Raw genomic sequence first — 24,328 nt, 5'->3', positions numbered from 1 at the left:
GATGAGGGAATCATATGAGAGGTACAAAGAAAAGAGAAGTAGAGCATAAGATAAAGGAGGCAAAGAGGAGAGCAGATGTGAAATGAGTAATAGTATTTTTGAAAGTAACAAAAAAATGTTTTGGAAAGAAATTAAAAGAGGAAGAGGAGGCGAATCAAGAAGAAAAGAAAAGATAAAAGGTGCCAATGGAGAGATGATAATGGAAGAGACGTCAGTAAGAGAAAGACGGGCAGAGTATTTTAGGGAGTTGCTAAATGTGAAAGAGGATAGGGAGGGAAAGGTAGCTGCAATGGAAAGTGCTAAGAAAATGACTGTGATGAGTAAGGAAAATGGAGGAGAAATAAGGAAAGATAAAATGAAGGCAGTTGTTAATATGATGAGAGCAGATAAGGCACCTGGGTTGGATGGATGTCATGTAGAATGTCTGAAAAAAGGAGGTACAGTGATGGTGAACTGGCTGGTGAGGTTATTTGATGTTTTTTTAAAAGAGGGTAGAGTGCCGCAGGACTGGAGGGGTGCCTGTATAGTTACACTTTACAAGGGAAAAGGGGACAAGTGTGAGTGTAGTTGTTTCAGAGGGATCAGCTTGTTAAGTGTAGTTGGGAAGGGTTATGGGAGTTTTTTTTCTGCAAATTATTTTCATGTGTTCTTGTGAATTACTGCAAATATATATAAATATACATGTATATGTATATAAGAATATAAAAGAGATTGGGACATCTCTTCCTCACCTGCTATATCTAGAGTAAGGTATGCCCATGATGAAAAGTGTAGTATTGTAATAGGATGTGTGCCACAGTCCAAAGTGGTTCTCACATGCATCCTGATTCCATGTTCCTAATGCCTGCAAAGCAACAGATAAAAAAAATCAGTTTCATTCCAGGGTATATAGACAGTAATCTGTCTATATACCAATGACTTCTCTACCCTTATAAGGAAGTAGCCAAGTCAAGGCATGCACCTGCTCCAGCCCATTCCACTCCTATCCACCACACTTTTTTCCCTCTTATCTTAGCTCCTCATGGCTGTAGGGTCATCCTTGTTTCCTGCCCACTTCCTGGGTCAGAAGCAATGCAGCAAAACACAAAAGGGATAAAGCTTGGATAAAATGGAAAAAAAGACAAAAGACCTGAAAAATGAAACAAATATATACTAGTTTTAGAAATGAATATGTACAAGTGTGCAGAGCAGAAAAGAGAAAATACAAAAAAGATGTCATAGAAAAATGTAAAGACCAACCAAAACTACTTTAGAGATTTGCAAACAACAAACTGAAAAACAAACAAGAATTAGAGAAACTATGACAAGGAATTGAATACACAGGAAATAGAAATGGCAGAAATTATGAACAAGCATTTTTAATCGGTGTTTATGAGGGAGAACATACAACCTAGAGATATTGAGTGGGAGGAGAAAGGCCCCTCTATGAAAGAGATAGAAGTAACAAGGAATGAAATAATGAATCACTTGAGTAATCTTGATGTCAGAAAATTGCATTGAGTAGATGAAATGGCAAACTGGATTTTGAGAGAATGCAGGAATGAACTAACAGAGAAAATACATAGTCTAATAAGCAGTTCATTGAAAGATGGAAAAGTTCCAGAAGATTGGAAAAAAGCAAATATAGTACCAATGTATAAAGGGGGAAACAAGAAAGACCCTACTAACTATAGACCGATCTCTCTTACCTTACAAGTTCGATAGCTAAAATTTGTGAAAGAATGATCAAAATTAGATGGGTAAGGTATTTGGAAAAAAATATACTAAATCCAAGGCAATTTGAATATAGACAAGGACGATCATGCACCACAAACTTAATGTGTTTCTATTCAAGGCTAAAAGATGTAATACAAGAAAGAGATGGATGGGCTGATTGTGCACTTCTAGATATGAAGACAGGACACCACGAGCATAGCTCCTTTTCCCGTAAAATACAACTAGGTAAATACAACTAGGTAAATACAACACCTTGCCCACCTAAGATGGAATGCTTCCTTGCATTGCAGTGATGCTGGAATTTTTTCAGCCCTGAGTGAGACTCAAACTGAGATTGCTGAATTAACTGAAGAACAGTACTAATGCACTATCAAGTCATGGGGGTACACACTTGATTTTAAGAATAAAAATATGCTTTGTAAGGAAGTGAAAAGAAAGAGCGATGGGGCAGGTAGAGATGAAAGGTAAATGGAGAAGATGGACAGATGCTAATGGATATGTAGGTGGTAAAGAGAAGGTGGGTAGAATACTTTAGGTTTTTATTGGACATGTAGCAAACTAGGAATGGTAAGCTGGTTCTCTTACAAAGGGAGGAGCACTTATGGTGGATTGGCTGGAAAGATTGTTTAATGTGTGCCTAAAGGAGGGACCTGTGACAGTGGATTAAAGGAGTATATGTGTAGTTCCATTGTATGAATGTTGTAGTTTTAGTCTTATGTGTGGTTGGTGAGCCATATAGGGTGTTGTGAGGATTAGGAGGGGAACAGAGAGAGTAACTGAGGAAGACCAGTGTAAGTTTAGGAAAGGATGATGGTGTGCAAATAAAATGTTCATAGTTTGCCTATTATAAGTTTTTGGCAAAATGTGAAAATGTCTTTTGGGTTTTTATGGATTAATAGAAAGGCATTATGGGCTATGATGCAGATGCATGGGAAAAGGGGAAGTCTATTGAAGGCAGTCAAAAGTCTTTATGTGAGTAGTAGAACTTGTGTGAGGGTAGACAATGGTGAGAGTAAATGATTTGAGATGAAGGTGTGGCAGTGCCAGGTTTGTGTAATATCACCATGGTAAATGTAAAGGTGCTAGATAGGAAATTTAGAGCTGGTAGGTAAGAGTGAGAAGAAGTGGGAAGTGAATCAGTTTGCACTGCACATATAGCTAAACTGGAGGAGAGAATGAAGCATTTGGTGGCAGAGTTTAGGAAGGTATGTGAGAGGAGAAAGCTGAAAGTAAATATGGGCAAATGTATGGTGATGAGATGTACAAAAATCTTAAGTTATGCTTACATCACCAATGATGGTAAAAGCAACATCATCCTCGATATTCTTCATCAATATATACACAATGTAGATGCCCTGCAAGATTATTAATAAATTATAATATCACAGCAGTAGTCAATATGCAAGGAATAAATAAACAAATACATATTGGGTCAGAGGCACATTGGATAGGAAAAAATATATTGTGGTATATGAACTAAAAGAAAAACATGGTCTGATGAGGTACATGGGAGAAAAAGAAGAAAAAGAGACAGCAATAGCAGTCCTAAAAGAAATTCAGGATGGAGACCAAAATGCAGGAAAAAAAATAGACAATGCATATAGTATTGGTCACTATTCTAAGAATAGAAATCGACCCCTAAAGATAAAACTAAGATCACAAATGGTAGTAGAAGACATATTTGAAAAAGTAGGTAACTTGGCAAGGAGTAAAAAGTACAATAAGATATGGATAAAAAGAGAGATGATTATGGAGGAATTAGAAAAAGAGAAGACACTAAGAGATGAAGCAATGAAAAAAAAAAAAAGACGCAAAGAGAACGGAGATCAAAAGCAAGGAATGCTATTGGAGAGTAATTGACATGAGACTGAGGAAATGGTACATCAGAATAGGCAAACCAAAGACACACACAAAAAAAAAAATTGAGAAAGAAGAAAATTGAAAGTGGCCTATACCAATATCAACGGATTAATTTCAGGACTGAATGAACTTAATGATTACCTGCTAGAGGAAAAACCAGACATAATGGGAATTGTGGAGACTAAACTAAGGGGTGAAATACCATCCATCGATGTCAGACATGGACTATACAATTACTGGATTAAGAACAGAGACAAGAAACAGGGAAGAGGATGAACTAAAGGAAGAAATATATATGGAGAGAAATGAAATTTACAGAAAAGGAAGATTGATGTACAACAAAACAGATGTTGGAAAACTTAAGAAATTCTTTCAAAATGCAAATTGGGAAAAATTCTACATTGAAGAAACAAAAATGGAAGAGAAATAGGCAATCTTGATGGAAATCTATAATGAAGGAGTGAATAGGTATCTGCCAAGACATAAACAAGAGAGGGTGTACATTAAATGCTGGTTTAACAGAAGATGCAGTGAAGCAAAAGATGGAAGAAACAAAGCTTGGAAAAGATGGAGAAAAGATGAAAAAAAAAAACTGGAAAATAACAAATATATATAATCTATAAAAATGAATGTGTAAAAGTGTGCAGAGAAGAAAACTTAAAAATAAACAGGAAATGGTGAAACTACACCAAGGAAATACAGAATACACAGAAGATCTAGAAATGGCCAAAGTCATAAACAATAACTTCAAGTCTGTTTTCACTAAAGAAAAAGTACAGCATTGGGATGAAGGAAGTAAAGTGCAATCTCCCACCATGAGGGAAATAATAATAACACAAGGAAATAATGGAGCAATTAACAATCCTTGATGTTAGGAAATTGCACAACCTGGACGGAATTGCAAACTGGATACTAAAAGAATACAAAGAAGAACTAAAGGACAAAATATACAACATAATAAGTTGCTCACTCAAAGAAGTCTATAAAGGAGGAAACAAGGAAGAACCAACTAATTACGGACTGGTCTCCCTAACAAGCACTGTGGCCAAAATTTGTGAGAAAATTATCAAGAATAGATGGGTAAAACACCTGGAAGAAAATAAAATGATAAACCTGAGAAAATTTGGATTCAGAGAGCGAATATCATGTACCACAAATTTAATCTCTTTTTACTCAAGACTAATAGATATAATACAAGAAAGGGATGGATGGGCTGACTGTGCTTTCTTAGACTTACAAAAAGACTCAAATTGAAAGAATCTAGAAAACAACCATGAAAATGGCCCCAGCACTTTCAAACTTGTCATATGAAGTTACCAACTTAGGAACAAAGAAGAGAGAGAGGTGACCTACTGACCATCTATAGAATCATGAAAGGCACGGAAATACTTGATAGAGAGGACTTACTAAATTGGGATAAGAGAAACACAAGAGGACATGGAAAGAAACTAAAAAAGGATAGTTATAGAAGAGATCTGAAGAAAAACAGTTTTCCACACAGAGTGGTGGACACTTGGAACAAGCTGGACAAAACAATAGTGTATGCAAAAACCATACATGAATTAAAGAGCAAACTAGACACTGCGAGATACAAAGGTGGGACGCTCCCCTTTCCATAAGATATAACTAGGTAAATACACACAAGACCAAACAAAATACAAAAACTTAACATGAGTGAAAAAACATATTTACTTATTAGTATTTACTTCCAAGATTACAAGAGTTGTGAGTATGAACAGTGAGATATGAGGGGGTGATGCAGAGAGTAGGGGTTGGAAAGAGGGCTGACAGGATCAATCAAAGGATACTGAGATGTTTGAGCATATGGAAAGAATGAGTGAAGAAATTTTAGGAAAAAGAGTATGGAAGGTGGTGGTGGATGGAGAATGTATGTTGAGCAGGGCGGAAAGAGAACAAGAGATAGGTGTGAATGGAAAATGGTTGTGAATGGATGATAAATTGACACAGGTCAAAGATATTTCTTCTTAACTACTCCATAAATTTTTGAGTGGATGACTGAGGAGGGTTGGTATATAATGAAGGAGTGGGGGTAAACTAGCTTTGACCTCTTGGGAGACTCCACTGTACCATCTTTTAGTCCCAGAAATTTGGTTGTTTTGGGCTAATATTCGCTGTCTGCCAGCTAAGAAATTTGTTAGTACAGTAATTCTTTGTCACTGTCGTGGATAAGGGTCTCTATAATTTTTTTAAAGTGTGTGTCTAGTAACTTTAAAAGTAAGATGATGAGATGTACAAGGGGAGAAAGTGGCAGCAGACTGGAAGAGAGTATTAAGGGAGAGAGACTGGAGGAAGTAGAGTTTTAGATACTTGGGTGCAAATGTGGTGGGAAAGAGAGGAGTGGAGGTAGAATGTAGATTGAGAAAAGCAGGTAAATGCCTTGAGGGCATTTAAAAATGTAATGAGAAATAGATATTTGGGAATGGATGCTAAGAGGAGATTGTATGAATGAGTGATTGTGCCAACAGCACTTGTATGGGGCAGAAACATGGAACATAAGAGAGGAAGAGAAGAGGAGTTTGAATGTGTTTGAGATGAGGTGCCTGAGAAGTATGATAGGGGTCACCAGGTTGGACAGAGTGAGAAACAAGGTGAGGAGAACAGGGGTGGAAAGGGAGTTGGGAGATAGGGCTGATGAAAAAGTATTGGGATGGTTAAGGCAGAGGTAGAAGGAGCAAACATGAGGGGGTGACCAAAGATGAGATGCTTGGATGAGATAAAAGGGGCATTGGGAAAGAGGGGAATGTCTGCTGAGGAAGGACAGGAGAAGACAGATGATAGGGGTGAATGGAGAATAGTTGTGTATGGATGATGCTGTGATGCATGAAAGGGAGTGAGTGGGGGATGGGGGTGAGGGAGTATGTGTGAAAAAATAATTTGACACAGCCTGAAGGGATTTCTCCCTGTCTTCTCTTTTTCTACATGAGGGGACAGAGAGGGTGGTCACCAATTAAATGAAGTGGCCTTGCTGTGGATGTGCTGTGTCTTGCAACATTGCTTCAGACCCAGGGCATTGGGTGAGACACAGGGATGACCTGTCATCCAGGAGGAGCCAAGATATGAGGGAGAGAGGGGTAGTGAATGGGAGTGGAGTAAGTGGGGATGGAATGGGTGGGAGTGGATTTATGCCTTTGCTTTTTGGCTATCTCCTTTGTAAGGGGAAAAAAGCATTTGGTATATGTATGAATGTATGTCTAGGAACTTTGTAAGATACATTGTTTATCTATTGCTATGACCATTCTTTCTTGTTAAATCCTTCCAGCACCTGTTGTGTGATGTTTGCAAGAAATATGCTGGTGTAATGGCTCTCCATGAATCCATGTTGGTTTGGGGAAGTGGGTAGATTATTATGTTTCTTTCTTTGATAAGTCCTTCCATTTGCTTAGATGTGGTGGATAGAAATGAGACTGGTTTGTACAATGGTTGCTTTTCTGGTGGTTTGTTTGGTTTTGATATTTGTACTATGTAGGCTCTTTACTTCCTCTCACTTGAAAATATAGATTTATAGTTGTTTTAGAATAGCATGCAGCTAATTTATCAACAAACTAATCAAAATCTCATGACTGGAAGTCATATTTGCATAAATGAATTTAGGGCTGTTAGCCTTCTGATAGTGAATGCACCTTATGTTTTGGAGGATGGCACAAGAGAGTACCTACCTGATCCTTAGGGAAGGGGAAGTCATAGGGCTGTGTCACATTGAGGGGAACTGCCTGATGCAACAGATGAAGAATTTCCTTTTCATATACTTCACGTCGGGCCCTGAAGAAGAAAAGCAAGTGGAAAATGAATTAAAAGAGTCACCTAGTATTCACATGGTTGAGTGTTATGGATTTGAAGCAGTTTCTTAAAGCATTTCAACTCAAGCTGTAATCTATTTTTAGCAAAGGTGGGTATTTCTGTAATCAGTTCTGTAAACACCTAATTCAACAATTCTAGAATTGCTATTTTGATTGAGATTTTGTGGTTGCCATAAAATTCAGGAAAATTTGTTGTTTGCTCATGTTGAAATGCTTCTCCAAACTGCAAATTATACCCATGATTTGGCTCTGCAGACTGTCAGTAAGGTGAATCCCTACTACATGTGTAAAACATGGTTACATGGGTTCTGGTCCAAAGATCATATATACAATTGCTGCAACAGTTCACAGATAGCAGTCGCAGTGTACACATCTGATCAGAGATTCTTTCTGACACCATTTGATCTCTGGTGCTCTGCCAATAAGAAGAGCAACAAAGAGCAGGAAGTGGGCATGTTCCCTGCCACTAACTGCACTGTTTGGGTTGTTGTATTATTTATGTACAACAGAACCATTCTAAACTCTGCAGCCATGCACTATCAGACCCCTGACATAATGAAGTCAAAAGGACTAGCCTGACCTCTGAGAAGTACAGTGCTTGACAAAAGTTTAGGCTGGGTGAGCGGGGGCAGATTAAACTTATGTCTAAAAAAGAATGGCATAGATGAGGGCAATTTAATTTAGTCACAAGTTTGGGCCGGCTGCATGACATCACTGCATCCCTCCAATTTCCCGCTCACCCTGCAAGGACGCGCTCAGTGTCGGCTTGGCCACTGTAGCGAGAGAATTTTGTTGTTGTTTTCGCCTGATTTACGCAAATTCATGACTTTTTTTTTTTTTTTTTTTTTTTAGTTTGGGAGTGTGTGTGGCCCTATTATGGAGTAAGCGAGGCAGTGATTGTCTGATACTATTGCCCAGATTATCGCTCTCAAGAAGGCTGGTAAGCAAACTAAGGAAATAGCCGACCAACTTAAAATAAGTGATCGTGTTGTGAGGCGTTATGTTGCTAGGTGGAGGGAGGGAGTGTGATTCCATACCAACCCAGAAAGAGCAATCTGGTAGGCCTCATAAGCCCTCTAGGTGTTTTGATAACATTGTTAAGAGAGACCTAGAGAAGAGTCCTCATATTTCAGCCCATAAAATTAAGGAAATAATAGTGGTCTGTTCAGTGAAGTGTCTGTACATGCTATTAATCTATGTGTTCATGAGCTTGGTTACACAAGACACTGTTCCATCAAGAAACCGATTCTCGTCCGTGTGCAGAAGGTTCGTAGGGTCGCTTATGCTCTAAAATATCTTCAGTGGGATGATGCTGACTGGCTGGACATGCTTTGGTCTGATGAAGCAATGTTCACAGTGACTGAGGGGAGGGGGTGGTAATGTATATCGGAAGCATGGCAGTGACCCCCTTGACTCACATTACCTTTGTGGAATCGTGGAACACCCCAGTTCATTAATGGTATGGGGTTGTTTCTCAGGCAGGGGCTTGGGGAGGCTTGTTGTGTTGCCTGCCAACATTAAAATCAACCAGTACATTTATTATGAGCTGCTAAATGAACATCTGGAGGAGTGCTTTGAGTTAACAGGCACAAGCGTGTTCCAACAAGATAATGCCCCCTGCCACACTGCCAAATCTGTTATAACCTGGCTTAAAGACTGTGAGATTAAGTTCATTGAGGATTGGCCTGGAAACAGACCAGATTTAAACCCAATTGAGAATCTTTGGCAGGTGGTTAAACACGGGTTACATGGAAAGGATGTCAATACTCTCCCTAAGCTGGAGAAGGAAATTAGGACTTGTTGGGATGCTATACCTACACAGAAGCTACATGATCTTGCTATGTCCATTTCACGATGCCTGACTTGGCTATTTCCCTTATAAGGGGGGAAAAAGCCTTTGTATGATATATAGATAGACAGATAGGCTTGGGAGTTGGTCAAAGGCCTTATTTTCTCTTTGCTCAGCTGATTGTGTATGTTTTCATATGAAATGGTGCAATTTCAGGTCTCTGCCCATTATGTGAATATATATTTGAATACATCTATAATGAACTTCTATCCCTAAAGCTTTCAGGAGATCTACCAAGACAATATGCCATCTTCCATTTTATGTATGGTAGTAAAACAAGTTGACTTGAAAAAGATATGCATCTTTGCACCTTCTACACATTCTACTACACTGTAAGTATAGTATTGCCATATCTGACATTTCATGCCTCTTGTTTTGCCATATCTAAATGGAAGTCTCCACACATGTTAACTTATTTTAGATCAAGAATTACACTATCTTCAGGTGTTATATACAGAAGTGATTGCACATACTATTGCTAGTGTGCAAAGTTTCAGACTCACCCATGTACATCCACAATGGTGTCTGGATCAGTGGAAGAGGGTTTGTTGGAAAAGCGTCTTTGGGTGAGGTAGCCACTAAAGTGGGAGCCACTCAGTCCTCCATGAATTGTCCGGGGCACTTCTGGAAGGACCACTTCACGATTACCCCGCACCAGTTCTGACATCAACCAGTAGTCCCAGTCATTGATCTGTAGTGTTTGGTAATCCAATAAGAATTTTTCAATGTTTTGATTTTCAAGAGAGTTTCCTTACCTAGAAAGATGTATAGTATACTATACTGTACATGGCTTAGATAGTCATAAAATGTTAATCAAGATATGCTCAACACTTAGACAGTTTTCCTAAGAATTCCCTGGCAGCGGCCAAAATCAAATAAGTGTGGCCCAAATCATAGTGAACATGGTAATTTATTTCAGCCTCAGATCAATCATTCAAGGAACCAGTGCTATGTTTCTGCATATGGTGTTCTTGGTTAACGGATGCAAGGAGAATCATCCCCCCACTGCTAATTTTCAAAATACATTAACACCTATACCTCCATTTGGAGGTGCACACCTAGGGTGCTGCATTTAAATACCTGCATAAGGAAATGATCAAGAAAATATTACACTAATAAGGCCAAAACTGGAATATGCAGCGCTGATATGGTCACCCAGTACAAAAAAAAGAATATAAGAAAATTAGAAAGAATACAAAGAGCAATGACAAAGTTGGTCCCAACATTTGCAAACCTAACATATGAACAAAGACTGGCTGAACTGGAATTGCCAACCCTGGAACAAAGAAGAGAATGAGGGGACCTAATAACCATCTACAGAATTATGAAAGGAAAAGAATGCCTTGATAGAGAGGACCTATTGAAACGGGACAGAGGAAAAACAAGAGGACATGCAATGAAACCCAAAAAGGATAACTATAGGAGAGACCTGAAAAATAACAGCTTCCCACACAGAGTGATAGATATATGGAACAAATTGGATGAAGAAATAGTGTGTGCAAACACAATACAACAATTTAAGAACAAACTTGATCTTGCAAGATACAAAAATGGGTCACCACGAGCATGGCTCCCCTTCCCATATAATACAACTAGGTAAATACAACTAGTAAACTAGGTAAATTTGATAATTGAACTACACCCAAGATCTTTATCAACTTTCTTACCTTTCTCATCTAACACCTGGTAGGGAAGATCCATGTCAGTGGTAGCCTCCCTGACCAAATTCCTCCGTAGGACCCCATCCTGATAAGTTGCATCATTTTCTACTTCTCTCAAACTGGTATTCCTTATCTCTGCTGCTTCTTTTATGTCCTTTATTTCAAGTGATGTGTTATGTAATGTTCATGTATTTTACCTAGTTGTACCTAGTTATATTTTACAGGAAGAGAGCTATGCTCGTAGTGACCCGCTTTTGTATCTTTCAGCATCCAGTTTGATTTTAAATTCTTGTATAGTTTTTGCACTCACTGTTTCCTCATTCAATTTGTTCCAGATATCACCACTCTATGTGGGAAGCTATTCTTTTTCAGATCTCTTCTATAACTATCCTTTTTAAGTTTCTTTTCATGTCCTCTTGTTTTTCTTTTATCCCACTTTAATAAATCATCTCTATCAAGGACTTCCATCCCTTTCATAATTCTGTAGATGGTTAGTAGATCTCCTCTTTCTCTTCTTTGTTCCAGGGTTGGTAGTTCAAGTTTGGCCAATCTTTGTTCGTATGTCAATTTGGAGAGTGTTGGTGCCATCTTTGTCATTGCTCTTTGAATTCTTTCTAATTTCTTTATATTCTTATTAATACTGGGTGTTCATAGTGATGCAGCGCACTGCAATCGTGGTCTTATCAATGTAACTAATATTTTCTTTACCATTTCTTTATCCAAGTAGTCAAAGGCCACTTTCATTGATCTTAGTAAATTGAAGGTTTCTCTGACTATTTTGTTGATATGTTTGTCTGGTGCCATGTCTTTGCTGATAGATACTCCTAGGTCCCTTTCCTAGTAAACTTTTTTAACTTCCTTTGTACCAATTTTATATTGTCCCAATATTCTATTTTTACTTTTTCCAAATTCCATTATACTACATTTCTTGATGTTGAAGTTCACTTCACACTTTTGAATCTATTCCCAGACTTTGTCCAGGTCATTTTGTAGTGATTCACAACCTTTCTCTGTACTTACTTTCTTTAATAGTTTTGCATCATCTGCAAAGAAGTTCATGTAACATTCCACACCATCTATGTCATTTATATAAATGGAAAACATTATTGGAGCCAATACAGAACCCTGCAGGACTCCACTTATCATCTCTTCCCAGGTTGAGTTCTTGTCTCTAAGTACCACCCTCATTTTTCTCCCATTTAGAAATCTTCCATCCATTCCAATAACTTTCCTTGTACTCCACATGTTGTTTCAATTTTTCTTAGTAGCTTTTTGTGTGGTACTTTGTCAAATTCTTTTTTGTAAATCTAAGAAGGCATAATCTGTCCATCTGCCCCTTTCTTGCATTATTTCTACTAGTCTTAAGTAAAAGTAAATCAAGTTTGTGGCACATGATCTTCCACATCTAAATCCAAATTGTTTTGGATTTAGTATATTATTCTCTTCCAAAAGATTTAATCCATTTACTTTTGATAACTTTTTTTGCATATTTTTTTGTTGTTCTACTTGTAAGGGAAACCAGTCTATAGTTGGTTGGATTTTCCTTGTCCCCCTCCTTTGTATATTGGTACAATATTTGCATTTTTCCAATCTTGTGGTACTTTTCCTTCTTTGAGTGAAAAGTCATTTATCTTGTGTATTTTGTCTTGTATGCCTTGATATACAGTACTTCAAATGGTTTATGGTAAAAAATTGTAAGATATAGTTTAAAATGTAGTACAATTGACACTATAGTAAGAAATGTAACACTATAGGAAAACTAAGATATTTCAGCAACAGATCCCCCCAAAGAGGAGATGGCATGAAGTCACAGTGGAGAAACACAAAGAAAGGATACAACTCTCCAGGGTCAAGGGCCACCAAGGGTCACAGGGATGAAGATGGTGCAGGGAAGTAGCAACAACATTCTTACAAGTTTATAACCAAGTGGGATTTAGAAAGGTAGCTGATGAGAAATTGTATGCTGTCTTCATACATAAATAAAGACAAAGAGAATGTGTGAGGACAGGCAAAAAGGAATATATAAATTAAACATTGTTAAAAATAGATATTGCAGCATCTATGCCAATGGCACCTGCATGTGCCATATATATAGAGGGTTGCACATTATTCTCTCTCTCATGCCCTCACTCTCATTTGTTAATCATGTAGATGTAAGTAAAAGTTATTTTTTGTACCTCACCTTTGTTTCAACATGGAGAAAGAGGAATTAACTGATATAAAGTGAAAATAGGCACACTGAGCGTGGATTGATAGGATTGTTCAAATTTTGGCCACATTGGAACAGTTAATAAAAAAAATATGCTAGGTTCATGACACTTATCCATCTAGATCAGGGTTTTCCTATTGGTCTCCTTGCATCAGATATAAAATTCCAACACTCTTATTGTGTAGCTCTATTTCCATCCTCATAACATGCATATACCTATGCATATTATTTTCTTCACTCAAATTCAAAACTAACGTCACACTAAGATCTCATTTACTTTTAATTTCTCAGTCTGTCTCAATTTATCACCACCTCAATCAGTTTAAGTAGGTGCTAACACAATGTTCCTGCAAGAGGTAACCTTGCTGACTAGGAGAGGATGAAAAATAGATGGAAAAGAACCAGATATTCCAGAGGCACTGGTATATCCCCAATTGGGGTACAGGCCTAAGAGGCCAGTAACTGGTCTCCAGATTGAATGTCACAATGCAATTGGTCAGAAAAATTGCTGTAAATATCAATGTGAATACCAATTGCCTGATGTCTGGATTTGAGCCATATTGTATTTACCTAGTTGTATTTATCTAGTTGTATTTGACGGAAAGGGGAGCTATGCTCGTGTTGTCCCGCCTTTGTATCTTGCAGTGTCTAGTTTGTTTTTAAACTCATGAATGGTTTTTGCGCATACTATTTCATTGTCCAGTTTGTTCCAAGTGTCCAAAACTCTATGAGGAAAACTGTTTTTCTTCAGTTCTCTTCTATAGCTATGTTTTTTTATTTTCTTTCCATGTCCTCTTGTGTTTCTTTTGTCCCAGTTAAGTAAGTTCTCACTATCGAGTACCTCTGTGCCTTTCATGATTCTGTAGATGGTCAATAGGTCACCTCTCTCTCTTCTTTGCTCCAGTGTCGGTAACTCCAGTTTAGCCAATCTCTCTTCGTATGATAGGTTTGCAAGTGCAGGTGCCATTTTTGTAGCTGCTCTTTGGATTCTTTCTATTTTCTTTATATTCTTTTTGGTACTGGGGGACCACAATGTCGCTGCATACTCTAATCTAGGCCTTATCAATGTAACCAATATTTTTTTCATCATGTCTTCGTCCAAGTATGTAAACGCCACTTTTATTGATCTTAGCAAGTTGTAGGTCTCCCCGACAATTTTGTTAATCTGTATATCATAGGACAAGTCGTTCGTGATAATTACTCCCAAATCTTTTTCGGATCCTACTTTCTTTACTTCTTTGGTTCCAATTGTATATTTTCCTGATATTCTGTTTTTGCTTTTTCCAAACTCCATTATGCTACACTTCTTCGTATTAAAGTCCACTTCCCATTTCTGACTCCAGTTCCATACCCTATTTAGGTCTTCTTGCAGTGCTTCACAGTCCTCATCAGTTTCTATTTTCCTTAGCAGTTTGGCGTCATCGGCAAAGAAGCTCATGTAGCAGTTCACGTCCTCATCCATGTCATTCATATAGATAGCAAACATTATTGGTGCCAGCACAGATCCTTGCGGTACTCCACTGATCACCTCTTTCCAGTCTGAATATTTTTCTCTGAGCACTACTCTCATCTTTCTACCAGTCAGAAAGTCCTCTATCCATTTTAGTAGGTTTCCCTGTATTCCTCCTATGTGTTCCAGTTTTTTTAGTAGTTTTCTGTGTGGTACTTTGTCAAAGGCTTTTTGCAAGTCTAGGAATGCACAATCAGCCCATCCATTTCTTTCTTGCACTATGTCTATTAGTCTTGAGTAAAAGCATATTAAGTTTGTGGAGCATGATCTTCCTTGTCTGAATCCGAATTGTCTTGGGTTTAATATGTCATTGTCTTCCAGATGTTTTACCCATCTATTCTTGATTATTTTCTCACAAATTTTGGCAATGGTGCTTGTTAGTGATACTGGCCTATAGTTGGTGGGTTCTTCTTTGTTTCCTCCTTTGTGTATTGGTACAATGTTAGCGTTTTTCCAGTCCTCGGGTATCTTTCCTTCTTTGAGTGAGCTGTTTATTAAGATGTGTATTTTGTCTGTTAGTTCTTCTTTGCACTCCTTTAGAATCCAATTTGCAATACCGTCCGGGCCATGTGATTTTCTGACATCCAGCCTTGATAAATGTTCTGATATTTCCTTTAGTGATGCTGTAAACTCATTCATGAGGGGAGATTTCTTGTTTTTGTCTATGTCACAATTCGGTATTTTCTCTCTGGTGAAAACAGATTTAAAGTGATTGTTCATGACTTCGGCCATCTCTAAATCTTCTGTGTATTCTATGTTTCCTTGGCATAGTTTCACCAATTCCTGTTTGTTTTTAAGTTTACCATTCACATACCGATAGAATAGTTTGGGTTGCTCTTTGCATTTGTCTATAATATCCTTCTCATGGTTCCTTTTCTCCTCTCTTCTCACATTAACATACTCATTTCTATAGTTAATATAAATTTGCCATTTGCTTTGTTTTTTGTCTTTTCTCCACTTTTTCCAAGCTTTGTCCCTTCTGTCTTTTGCCTCACTGCATCTTTTGTTGAACCAACATTTAATGTACTCTCTCTCTCGCTTTTGTCTTGGTACATGCCTGTTTACCCCTTCATTGTAGTTTTCCATCAATATATTCCATTTCTCTTCCACTGCTGTTTCTTCCCTGTAAAATATTTCCCAGTATTGGACCATTATGTATGTGAATGCCAATTACATGATTCAAGCTGACTGTAACTCACGGCGTATAATGTCTTGATTTAAGTATGTAATTCACGACATATAGAATATGATATTAGAGGTTTTACAAATTTGGATTGGAAGTGTTACAAATTTGGATTTGAGTCATTGCATTGGTTCATTATGTATAATATAATTGTGTTGTGAAATTATGTTGTAAGATGATGGTATTGTTATGAAGAAATGTAAACTACAGATTTTACAACACTCCTGTTGTATTGTTCTATGATAGAAAGTAGTGCTAGTGTATGTCATGGAAAACTATTACTGTACAATAACAATATGTTGTATTGGAGCCAATAAAATATTGTGTATTGTCAAACTGTGAACCAAGGAGGACATGTATGGGTTACTATAAAGTACTGGAATTGTTAGCCTCTGAATACATAGAATGGTGATGTAGACTACCTCCGTAGATATCACCTCAAGCATTCCATTGGTAACTGTCCTTCACAGGGACAAGACATGCATTGAGCAGGCAGAAGGGAACCCTTTTGGTGAGCATTGAATGAGAATCTGTTTCTTTGTACTATGTTAGATATGCAGTAGTGAATGAGATGAAGAGGTCACATTGTTAATAATTAGTTCTGGTTTGTCAGACCATGTTTGGATGGGAATAGTAAGGAGCGAATTATGGTGAAGCCATGGCGGCGAAATAATCATGGTATGTTTCATTATGTCAGTGCCAAGTCAGTTGTGTAGAGTAAAGAATCATGGTGCAAATGATTTGTTAATGTAATGAAGTAGCTGGATTGATTTGTTAATGTAATGAAGTAACTGATATAATTTGTTAATGTAATGAAGTATCTGGATTGATTTGTTAATGTAAATTACAGATACCATAGTCTGTAGGAGCACGTCAGCCCGAGGGCTTCTAATAAACGACAATGAGTGACATGAATCCTTATTTTTATACCTCAAGCCAAGAGACGGACCACAGGCTGTGACAATCAGCTAAAAACCACACTCAAGAGATGTAACATTGCACAGAGGGATCTTGAAACAATTGCATCTGATTGCACCCCATACCATATAAAGTGCTCACAAGGGGTCAAATATCTTGAATCTACTTGCAACCATGCATTGGACAACCAGGGGAAAAAAGACATTAACTCAATAATAGTTTATCCACCCAATCCAGATCTGACTCGCCTGGAGTGTGGAAAGATATGTGGATCAAAAATTGGGCTCCACAGTCACACCTCCATTGGCATCAGCAACAAAGATTTCAGTATCACCACCCAATGTCACTCACCCTAATTCACTTCACCAGAGCACTGATGTCACTGATCACCAATGGAGTGCCCTAAGCAAGAAACTCATCCTGTTTTCTCTCTCACCTCCTACCAACCTATATCTCCTTTTTTATTTTACTTCATTTTATCTATTCATTTATTTACTTTTTATTTTCTACAGGTTGTCAATACTCTGATGACTGACCTGGAGACAGAACCCAACCAAACTCAATACACATGTCCACATGTCTTGGCCACAGAAAAACTGCACCATTCTAGCTATACCCAAACAGCAATACAATATTTCCTTCTAGAATAGTTTATGGACCAGTCCTGTGGCTACTGTTGGTTACCTGGGAGCTGTGGGTCTCCTTCAAGAGAAGCCTGGGGCAATGTACTGATTGATTGATTATGTTGAGTGTAACTTGTCCCATCTTGATGAGCGCATAGAACAAGTTCGTGGCTTGACCACATCTATATACCTCTATGGTCCAAATCTCACAATACTTACAACATTGGGACCAAGCCACTTGGGCAGAATTTCTTTGATTACAGCACGAGTAGTCATCCAGCCACAGGGTGGGAAGCTGGTGACACGACGGAGTGCAGTAACATTGCTGGCTGTGTGTGTATATGCAAGATGGTTGTATCCTGACACAGCATACACCTCCTCTTCCTCATCCTCTAGTATCACTGAAGTTTGCTGCATGAAGCTAGAGGTAGAAGACATCAATGACTCAAGAGACCTATTGAGGCATGCATTAAAAGGCAGCATTTTTTCTTTCAAGAAAGATTAGCCATGAGTTTAATTCTACAGTAATTCTAGTTTGAGTGATGGGGTTCTGAGAATCACACATAGCCTTTAAACCCCTAGACAGTGAGAAGAAAATTATATTTCTTGATTGGTTTTGATTTGAATGTTTACTGGGGGTTTGTGAACTACAAAATAAATATCTTCACTGTAAGGTCTGGTTTTAAGACCCAAATGGGGTAGTGCAGGAGGTAACTGCAAGGATAATAGACAGGTGTTTGGAGATGGTTAAAGGAAATGGAGAAAAATGGGAGATAAGTCAGTTGTTGTTTACTGACAACACGGCACTTGTAGCAGGCTCACAGGAGGGATTAAGAAAATTAGTGATGGAGTTTGAGAAGGTGTGCAAAAGAAGAAAGTTGAGGGTAAATGTGGGTAAAAGTAAGGTGATCAGATGTACAATGGGAAATTGGAAGTGAGTATTAAGAGAGAGAGGCTGGAGGAAGTCAATTGCTTTAGATACATGGGGGCATATATGGCAGTAAAGGGAGTGGAGGTAAAGGTAGAATGTAGATTGGGAGAAGCAAGTACGGTGAATACCTTGGGGAATTAAAAAGTGTAATGAGAAATAGACATTTGGGAATGGATGCTAAGAGGAGATTGTATGACGGCATAATTGTGCTGACAACACTGTATGGGGTAGAAACATGGAACATAAGAGAGGAAGAAAGAGTTTGAATGTGTCTGAGATGAAATGTCTGAGAAGTATGGTAGGGGTTACTAGGCTGGATAGATTGTGAAACAAGGAGAGCAGGGGTAAAAAAAGAGTTAGGAGATCGAGTTGATGAAAGAGTACTGGGATAGTTTGGAAAGAATGGGAGAAGAAAGATTAGTAAAAGAAGGCAGAGGTGCATGGAGTGAACAGAAGGAGGCAACTAAGGATGAGATGGATAGGGTAAAGGGGTGTTGAGAGAGATGGGGATGCCTGTTGAGGAAGGAAGAGAGAAGACAGGATAGGGGTGAGTGGAGAATGATTGAATATGGGTGATGCTGTGATGCATGGAAGAGAGTGGGTTGGGGATGGGGGTTAACAAGTGATTATATATGAATTATATTTTGACACATCCTGAAGGTATTTCTCTCTATCTTCTCTTTTTCTGCATGACAGGATGGAGAGGGGGGTCACCGATTAAATGAAGCTGCCTTGCTATGAATGTGCTGTATCTTGCCGCATTGCTTCTGACCCAGGCCAGTGGGTGAGATGCAGGGTTGACCCATCATCCAGGAGGGGCCAAGAAAAGAAGGAGGGAGGGGTAGTGAATGAGAGTGAAGTGGGTATGGATGAAATGGGTGGGAGTGGAATTATGCCTTTTGATTTTGGCAACCTCCCTTGTAAAGGGGAAAAAGCCCATGGTATATGTACTGTATATATGTATAGTTTTAAGAAATATTGACTTAAGACTTCCTAAAAATCACACTAAGATTTTAAGTTCTAGAACAAATCTTAGTCTCAGTGTATGATGAGGTACTGGGAATCCTATGTAGATATACATCTTTGTATCAAGCTAATAGTCAGGTATCTAAGTCACTCTACTGATATTATGTATTCAAAGGCTATTGAAATCCAAGTAAAATAAATCTCTGATTTAGTTTGAGTCAGTGTCCTTTGAAATCAATATCCACTTTAAACAATCCAATAATATAAACAAAACAAGTACCTACGAGTAGAAATCTGGAGTGAGGATGAGGTCATCTTCAAGAACAATGAATTTGTCTATACTGTTGAAGTGCTGCACTGCTGCATAGAGACCAAATCTTAAGTTTCTAGGGGAGAGAACCAATTTCTATCATTTAGCATATTCTACAGATGCACCCTTTACAAAGTTCATGTAAATTCAATATAAATTACTGCATTTGTTCCTTTTGTCATAAGGTTTACTTCAAGTAAAAAAAATAAAAAACAAAAACCAACGTCTATGTATATTCTTACTAAAAAAAGGAAAGAATATTCTGAATCATTATAAAATTCATTATCATAATGATTGATATTGGGAAAGCAAACTAGCAGAAGATAGGTCCATATTTAAACCAAGTGAAAACAGTTATTTGAAGTATTTTGATATTCTGTTGAAAGATATGATGGAAGATGAATAGAAAATTGATAAAAGAAAGAGTTCTCACATCATCTTTGATGACCCTTCCATTTAATTATACACACATATAACAGTTGAATTTCAGCAGGAGGATAAGGAAATGGAGCCAAGGAATGAAAGACAGGCAAGGGAAACTATTTTAGGAGCGCAGATTTCTTATGATTGAAAATTATTTTTGAAGAAGTAAACTGAGAGGAATTCATGAATACCACAGGATTTAAGAGGAAATGGGAAATCTCTCTTGGTATTTACAACTGGGGAATGAGCAAACATATGCTACAGACTAGTGGAAATAAGAAGCAGAAACAGGATTGGTTTAAGGGAGTGTCGCATCACTTTATAGAGTAGGTGATTTTTTTTTTTTTATGTGTTTAATGAACAAAGGTATAAATACCCCTTACATTAGTGTGTAATTCCTCAGGGTTGTGTTCCTCCAATGTATATATAAGGCATAGTGAATATTTAATGAAGATAAAGTGAACTTTATTGAAGCTCTAATTACTTAATGGAAAATTCTTCCACATCATTCAGCTTGGTATGAAATGAAAGCTTAGAGTCTGAGGAACAAATCTTATTGAATACATTTTTTCAAACTAATACCTCTAATTTTTAATTTTTTCAAATGGTTTCATAAATAAAAAAAAAATGAAAATTCAAATTTCTTTAATTTTTACTGTAGAAAATAAAGAGAATGTTTAATGTTTACTTTCAAATGAAACAAAAATTACAAAAGTTCATAAAGAACAACTGAAGATATTACAACAGAAAGAACAAAAAAACAAACTTTACAGGATGGGATATTTAAATTTTTGCGACAATTTTTTCCGACCATTTGTTTGACGGTTGCAATGTATAGCAAATCTCCAATTTCCTCTTCTTTGCTTATGAGGTGTGAGGTGAGGGTGAGTGGTGTGGCATGGGTGGAGGAGGTGTAAAGTGGGCATGGCTAGTAAATCCTTGCAGAGTGCTGGGTGCAGCTTTGCTGCTTTTCTCCTCTTTTTATCTTGTTTCTATTTCAGGCACTCGTGGGCCCTCTCTATATTCTGCCGCTTCTCTCTCTTATTTCTTGTTCATTTTCCCATGTTCACAGTAACAATACAGGGCGAGGAATGAAAATTGTTGCATACGGTGAGTGCGCCAGGAGCAACATCACCTTCCCTTGACCTTTTCAAGAGTACTGGTGCCCTGTCCACTGTCTTTGCAGGGTATGCTGATGAGAGGAATTGCCAAATATCTCCATAAACACAATTTTGTAGTAAAAAACAAAATAACCATAGAAATGTTGATGCTATTTCAATATACAGAATGTTTTTTATGCAATGGAGTTGCCAGAGGTTGCCAATGTTTTATCTATTTTATTCTGTATAAAAAAAAGAAAATACAGCTGTATAACTTTGCATGAGTGTTGGCACCATCATAGAGATTCTTTTGAAATGTTTACCTGAAATTTGCTCATGTACCAGAATTTTTCAAAATATTGCTGGCGATGTTCCCTTAACAAAAAGTATACGATTGAAAAAAAAAAAAAAAAACAGGGACATGGCTTGGAAAAAATGGAGGAAGAGAAGCTATAAAACAAAAGATAATCACAAGCAAGCTAGAAATTACTATACAAGAATTTGCAGAGTAGTAAATATTCAATTTTGAAAAGGTGTAGTAGGTTAAATGCAAAGATGAACTGAAACTGTTTTACAGGTTTATAAATGGTAAATTGAGACACAGGGAAGTTATCACCAAGTTAATAGTATATGAAAGCAGGTAAGGCATTTGGTTTAAATGGGTGTCATCTGGAGTGATTGATGAAGGGAGGTATAGTAATAGTGGAATGGCTAGTGAGGTTGCTTAATGTGTGTTTAAGAGAGGGTAGAGTGCCAGAGGTCTAGAGGAGTGCCTGTATAACTCCACTTTACAAGGGAAAAGGGGACAAATGTAAGTGTAGTAGTTTCAGGGGGATAAGTTTGTTGAGTGTAGTTGGGAAGACTTATGGGAGGATTTTGAATGACAAGATTAGGAGAGGTACAGAGAGAGTAATTGGTGAGGAACAATGTGGATTTAGGAAAGGTAAGGATTGCATGGATTAGATCTTTGTAATATAAATATGTGAGAAAGCTTTAGTAAAAGCTGAGGGTGTTTTTTGGGCCTTTATGTATTTGGAAAAGGCTTATGACAGTGCAAGCAGGAAAGCACTATATGAGGTTTTTCAAATATATGGGATTGGATTAAAGCTGTGAAGGGCAGTCAAGAGTTCTTACAAGAATAGTAGGGCCTGTGTTAGAATTTGAAATGGAGAGAGTGAGTGGTTTGAGGCAAAGGTAAGGCTGTGTCAGGGATGTGTTGTCACCATGGCTGTTCAATGTGTACATGGATAGGATTGGTGTAGGAGGTATATGCAAGGGTAATTGGCAGGGGATTGGAGATGTTTAAAGAAAATAGAGAAAAGTGGGAGGTGAACCAGTTGTTCTTTGCTGACAACACTGCATTTGTGGCTGGATCAGAGGGAGGATTAAGGGAGTTAGTGATAAAGTTTGAGAGGGTATGAAATAAAAGAAAGTTGAAGGTAAATGTGGGTAAAAGTAAGGTGTTGAGATATACAAGGGGGAGGATGGCAGCAAGTTGGAAGTAAGTTTGAAAGGAAAGAGGCTTGAGGAAGTGAATCAAATTGTGCTTTGCTGACTGCAGTGAGAGAGCACCCTTAAAACTGGTCCATTCCTGCTACCTACCTGGATATCCCCAAGGCTTTTTTGCCTTCTGGATTATGCACAACATAATGGATACCCATGCAGTCAAGAAGCCTCAGTATTTCTTCATTTTCACCATCAACTGCAGTCAACACTTGCCATTTTTTCACTCCTGGTTGCTCCAACACCTGACTCAGGAGCCTGATGAAGAAGAGAAACAACAATACTTCAAAAGATGATCTTATTAATTGTCATATAATTTTATTCAGCTGCTAAGATATCCCAAAACTGAAAAAGATCAAGATTAATTTGATCAATGCCTTTCAACCTTGGGACCTGTTTAATGAATTTGTTTTGGTTTATGTAAGATAGTTTTATGGTGAGGAATGGAACAAAGGCTTGGGATTGAATAATTTTTATTGGTACCTTTAACTTGTTTACATATTTCATACATGTTCTGATTATCCTGGAAATCAAGTGATTAAAATGGTCTTCCTTAGTCATTGAACCACAAAATTCAGTTCAGAATAACACTTAAGCAATCTTGTACCATTTTTGAGATGCAAGAAACTAGGATTCAGTTTAGTTCTTAAATCTTAATCAATGTCCAGATAAACATAAGCTTAAGAATCACCACACTGATGAGAGTACGAAAGAAAGAGCAATGAAAATATTGTAGATGGAGAAGCCAATCCATCAATCCATAGCCTCTTTGGTATGTATGTTTGTATGTATGTATCTCTCTCAATGCTATTTGTGTCTCTTCTTTTATCTATCATTCTCCTTTCCTATCATAGTCATTTTTCTGGCATCTCCTACTGCCACAATAAAAAAAAACTATCTTCCTCTACAATTCTAATTGTAATCAAGTTGTCTTATTTAACGGTGTTAAATCGAGATTAATGGGTGTAAGTATGGGGGTACCTCAGGGTAGTATTCTAGGTCCTATTTTGTTCTTGATTTACATTAACGATATCTATAAAGCCTGTGGTATTCCTGAATACTTACTGTTTGCAGATGATACTTCTTGATTGATTGCTTCAACTTGATTGCTTCAACAACACAAAACAATCATATAGGTGACAATACAGGTATGTTAAACGGCCAACGAATGTGGTATATCTCCTTTCTATCCCTTTTCAGCACAACTGAGACACAACCCTGGCAACCCTACAACATGCGCAGCACAAAACAGATAAATGGAATTAAACAAATGCCAAACACAGCACAATTCCACCCAAATACTGCAAACATGTTGTCAGCTTATTTAACCCCTGGACCTGGCAAAACATCAGAAAGTACTAAAATCCATTGAATGACATCCTTACAATGATTCATGGAAGAACTAATTAGGGGGGGGCTTCAGCCCCCTCAGCCCTCTTATACCTTGACTTTTTCAAGGAATATACCCCTTGTAGTTACAGAGAGCAAGATGTCTAGTCCTATCATTCTCTCCTAATTTAGCCATGTTTTATGACCCAAGTAGGAAAATTTGGTGGCAGTCATTTTTCTTCCTTCTACTATAGGAGACAGAGGCAAAAATGGAAATATATACTCAAAGAAGTGGTACAGGACAGTATCAAGAGTGAGGGGAGAGCATAATAGAGGGACAGTTGCAGTGCAATAAAGAGGCATCATTTCTCTCCAAATAGACATTTCTTCTAACAAAGACAAAATGATGTGTCTCTGGT

At 37.7% G+C, this 24,328-nt stretch overlaps 1 protein-coding gene across 1 annotated transcript in view; it reads right to left on the bottom strand.

Moving 5' to 3' along the window:
* The window catches only part of LOC143026037 (protein O-linked-mannose beta-1,2-N-acetylglucosaminyltransferase 1-like), a 48,154-nt gene that overhangs the window by 6,021 nt on the left and 17,805 nt on the right, over positions 1–24,328 (bottom strand). Inside the window, exons 6-12 of the mRNA XM_076186027.1 lie at positions 22,680–22,838; positions 19,529–19,630; positions 17,567–17,768; positions 9,747–9,934; positions 7,254–7,356; positions 3,003–3,071; positions 732–844 (exon numbers count right to left, since the gene is read on the bottom strand). Coding sequence (XP_076042142.1) covers positions 732–844; positions 3,003–3,071; positions 7,254–7,356; positions 9,747–9,934; positions 17,567–17,768; positions 19,529–19,630; positions 22,680–22,838 — 936 coding nt within the window. The remainder of the gene's footprint in view (positions 1–731; positions 845–3,002; positions 3,072–7,253; positions 7,357–9,746; positions 9,935–17,566; positions 17,769–19,528; positions 19,631–22,679; positions 22,839–24,328) is intronic.

The sequence above is a fragment of the Oratosquilla oratoria genome, chromosome 6, assembly GCF_046742065.1.
Source record: "Oratosquilla oratoria isolate Oo_2021 chromosome 6, ASM4674206v1, whole genome shotgun sequence".
Lineage (NCBI taxonomy): Eukaryota > Metazoa > Arthropoda > Malacostraca > Stomatopoda > Squillidae > Oratosquilla > Oratosquilla oratoria.
The sequence above is the reverse complement of the archived record's forward strand: the minus strand, read 5'-3'. Positions and strand labels throughout refer to the sequence as shown.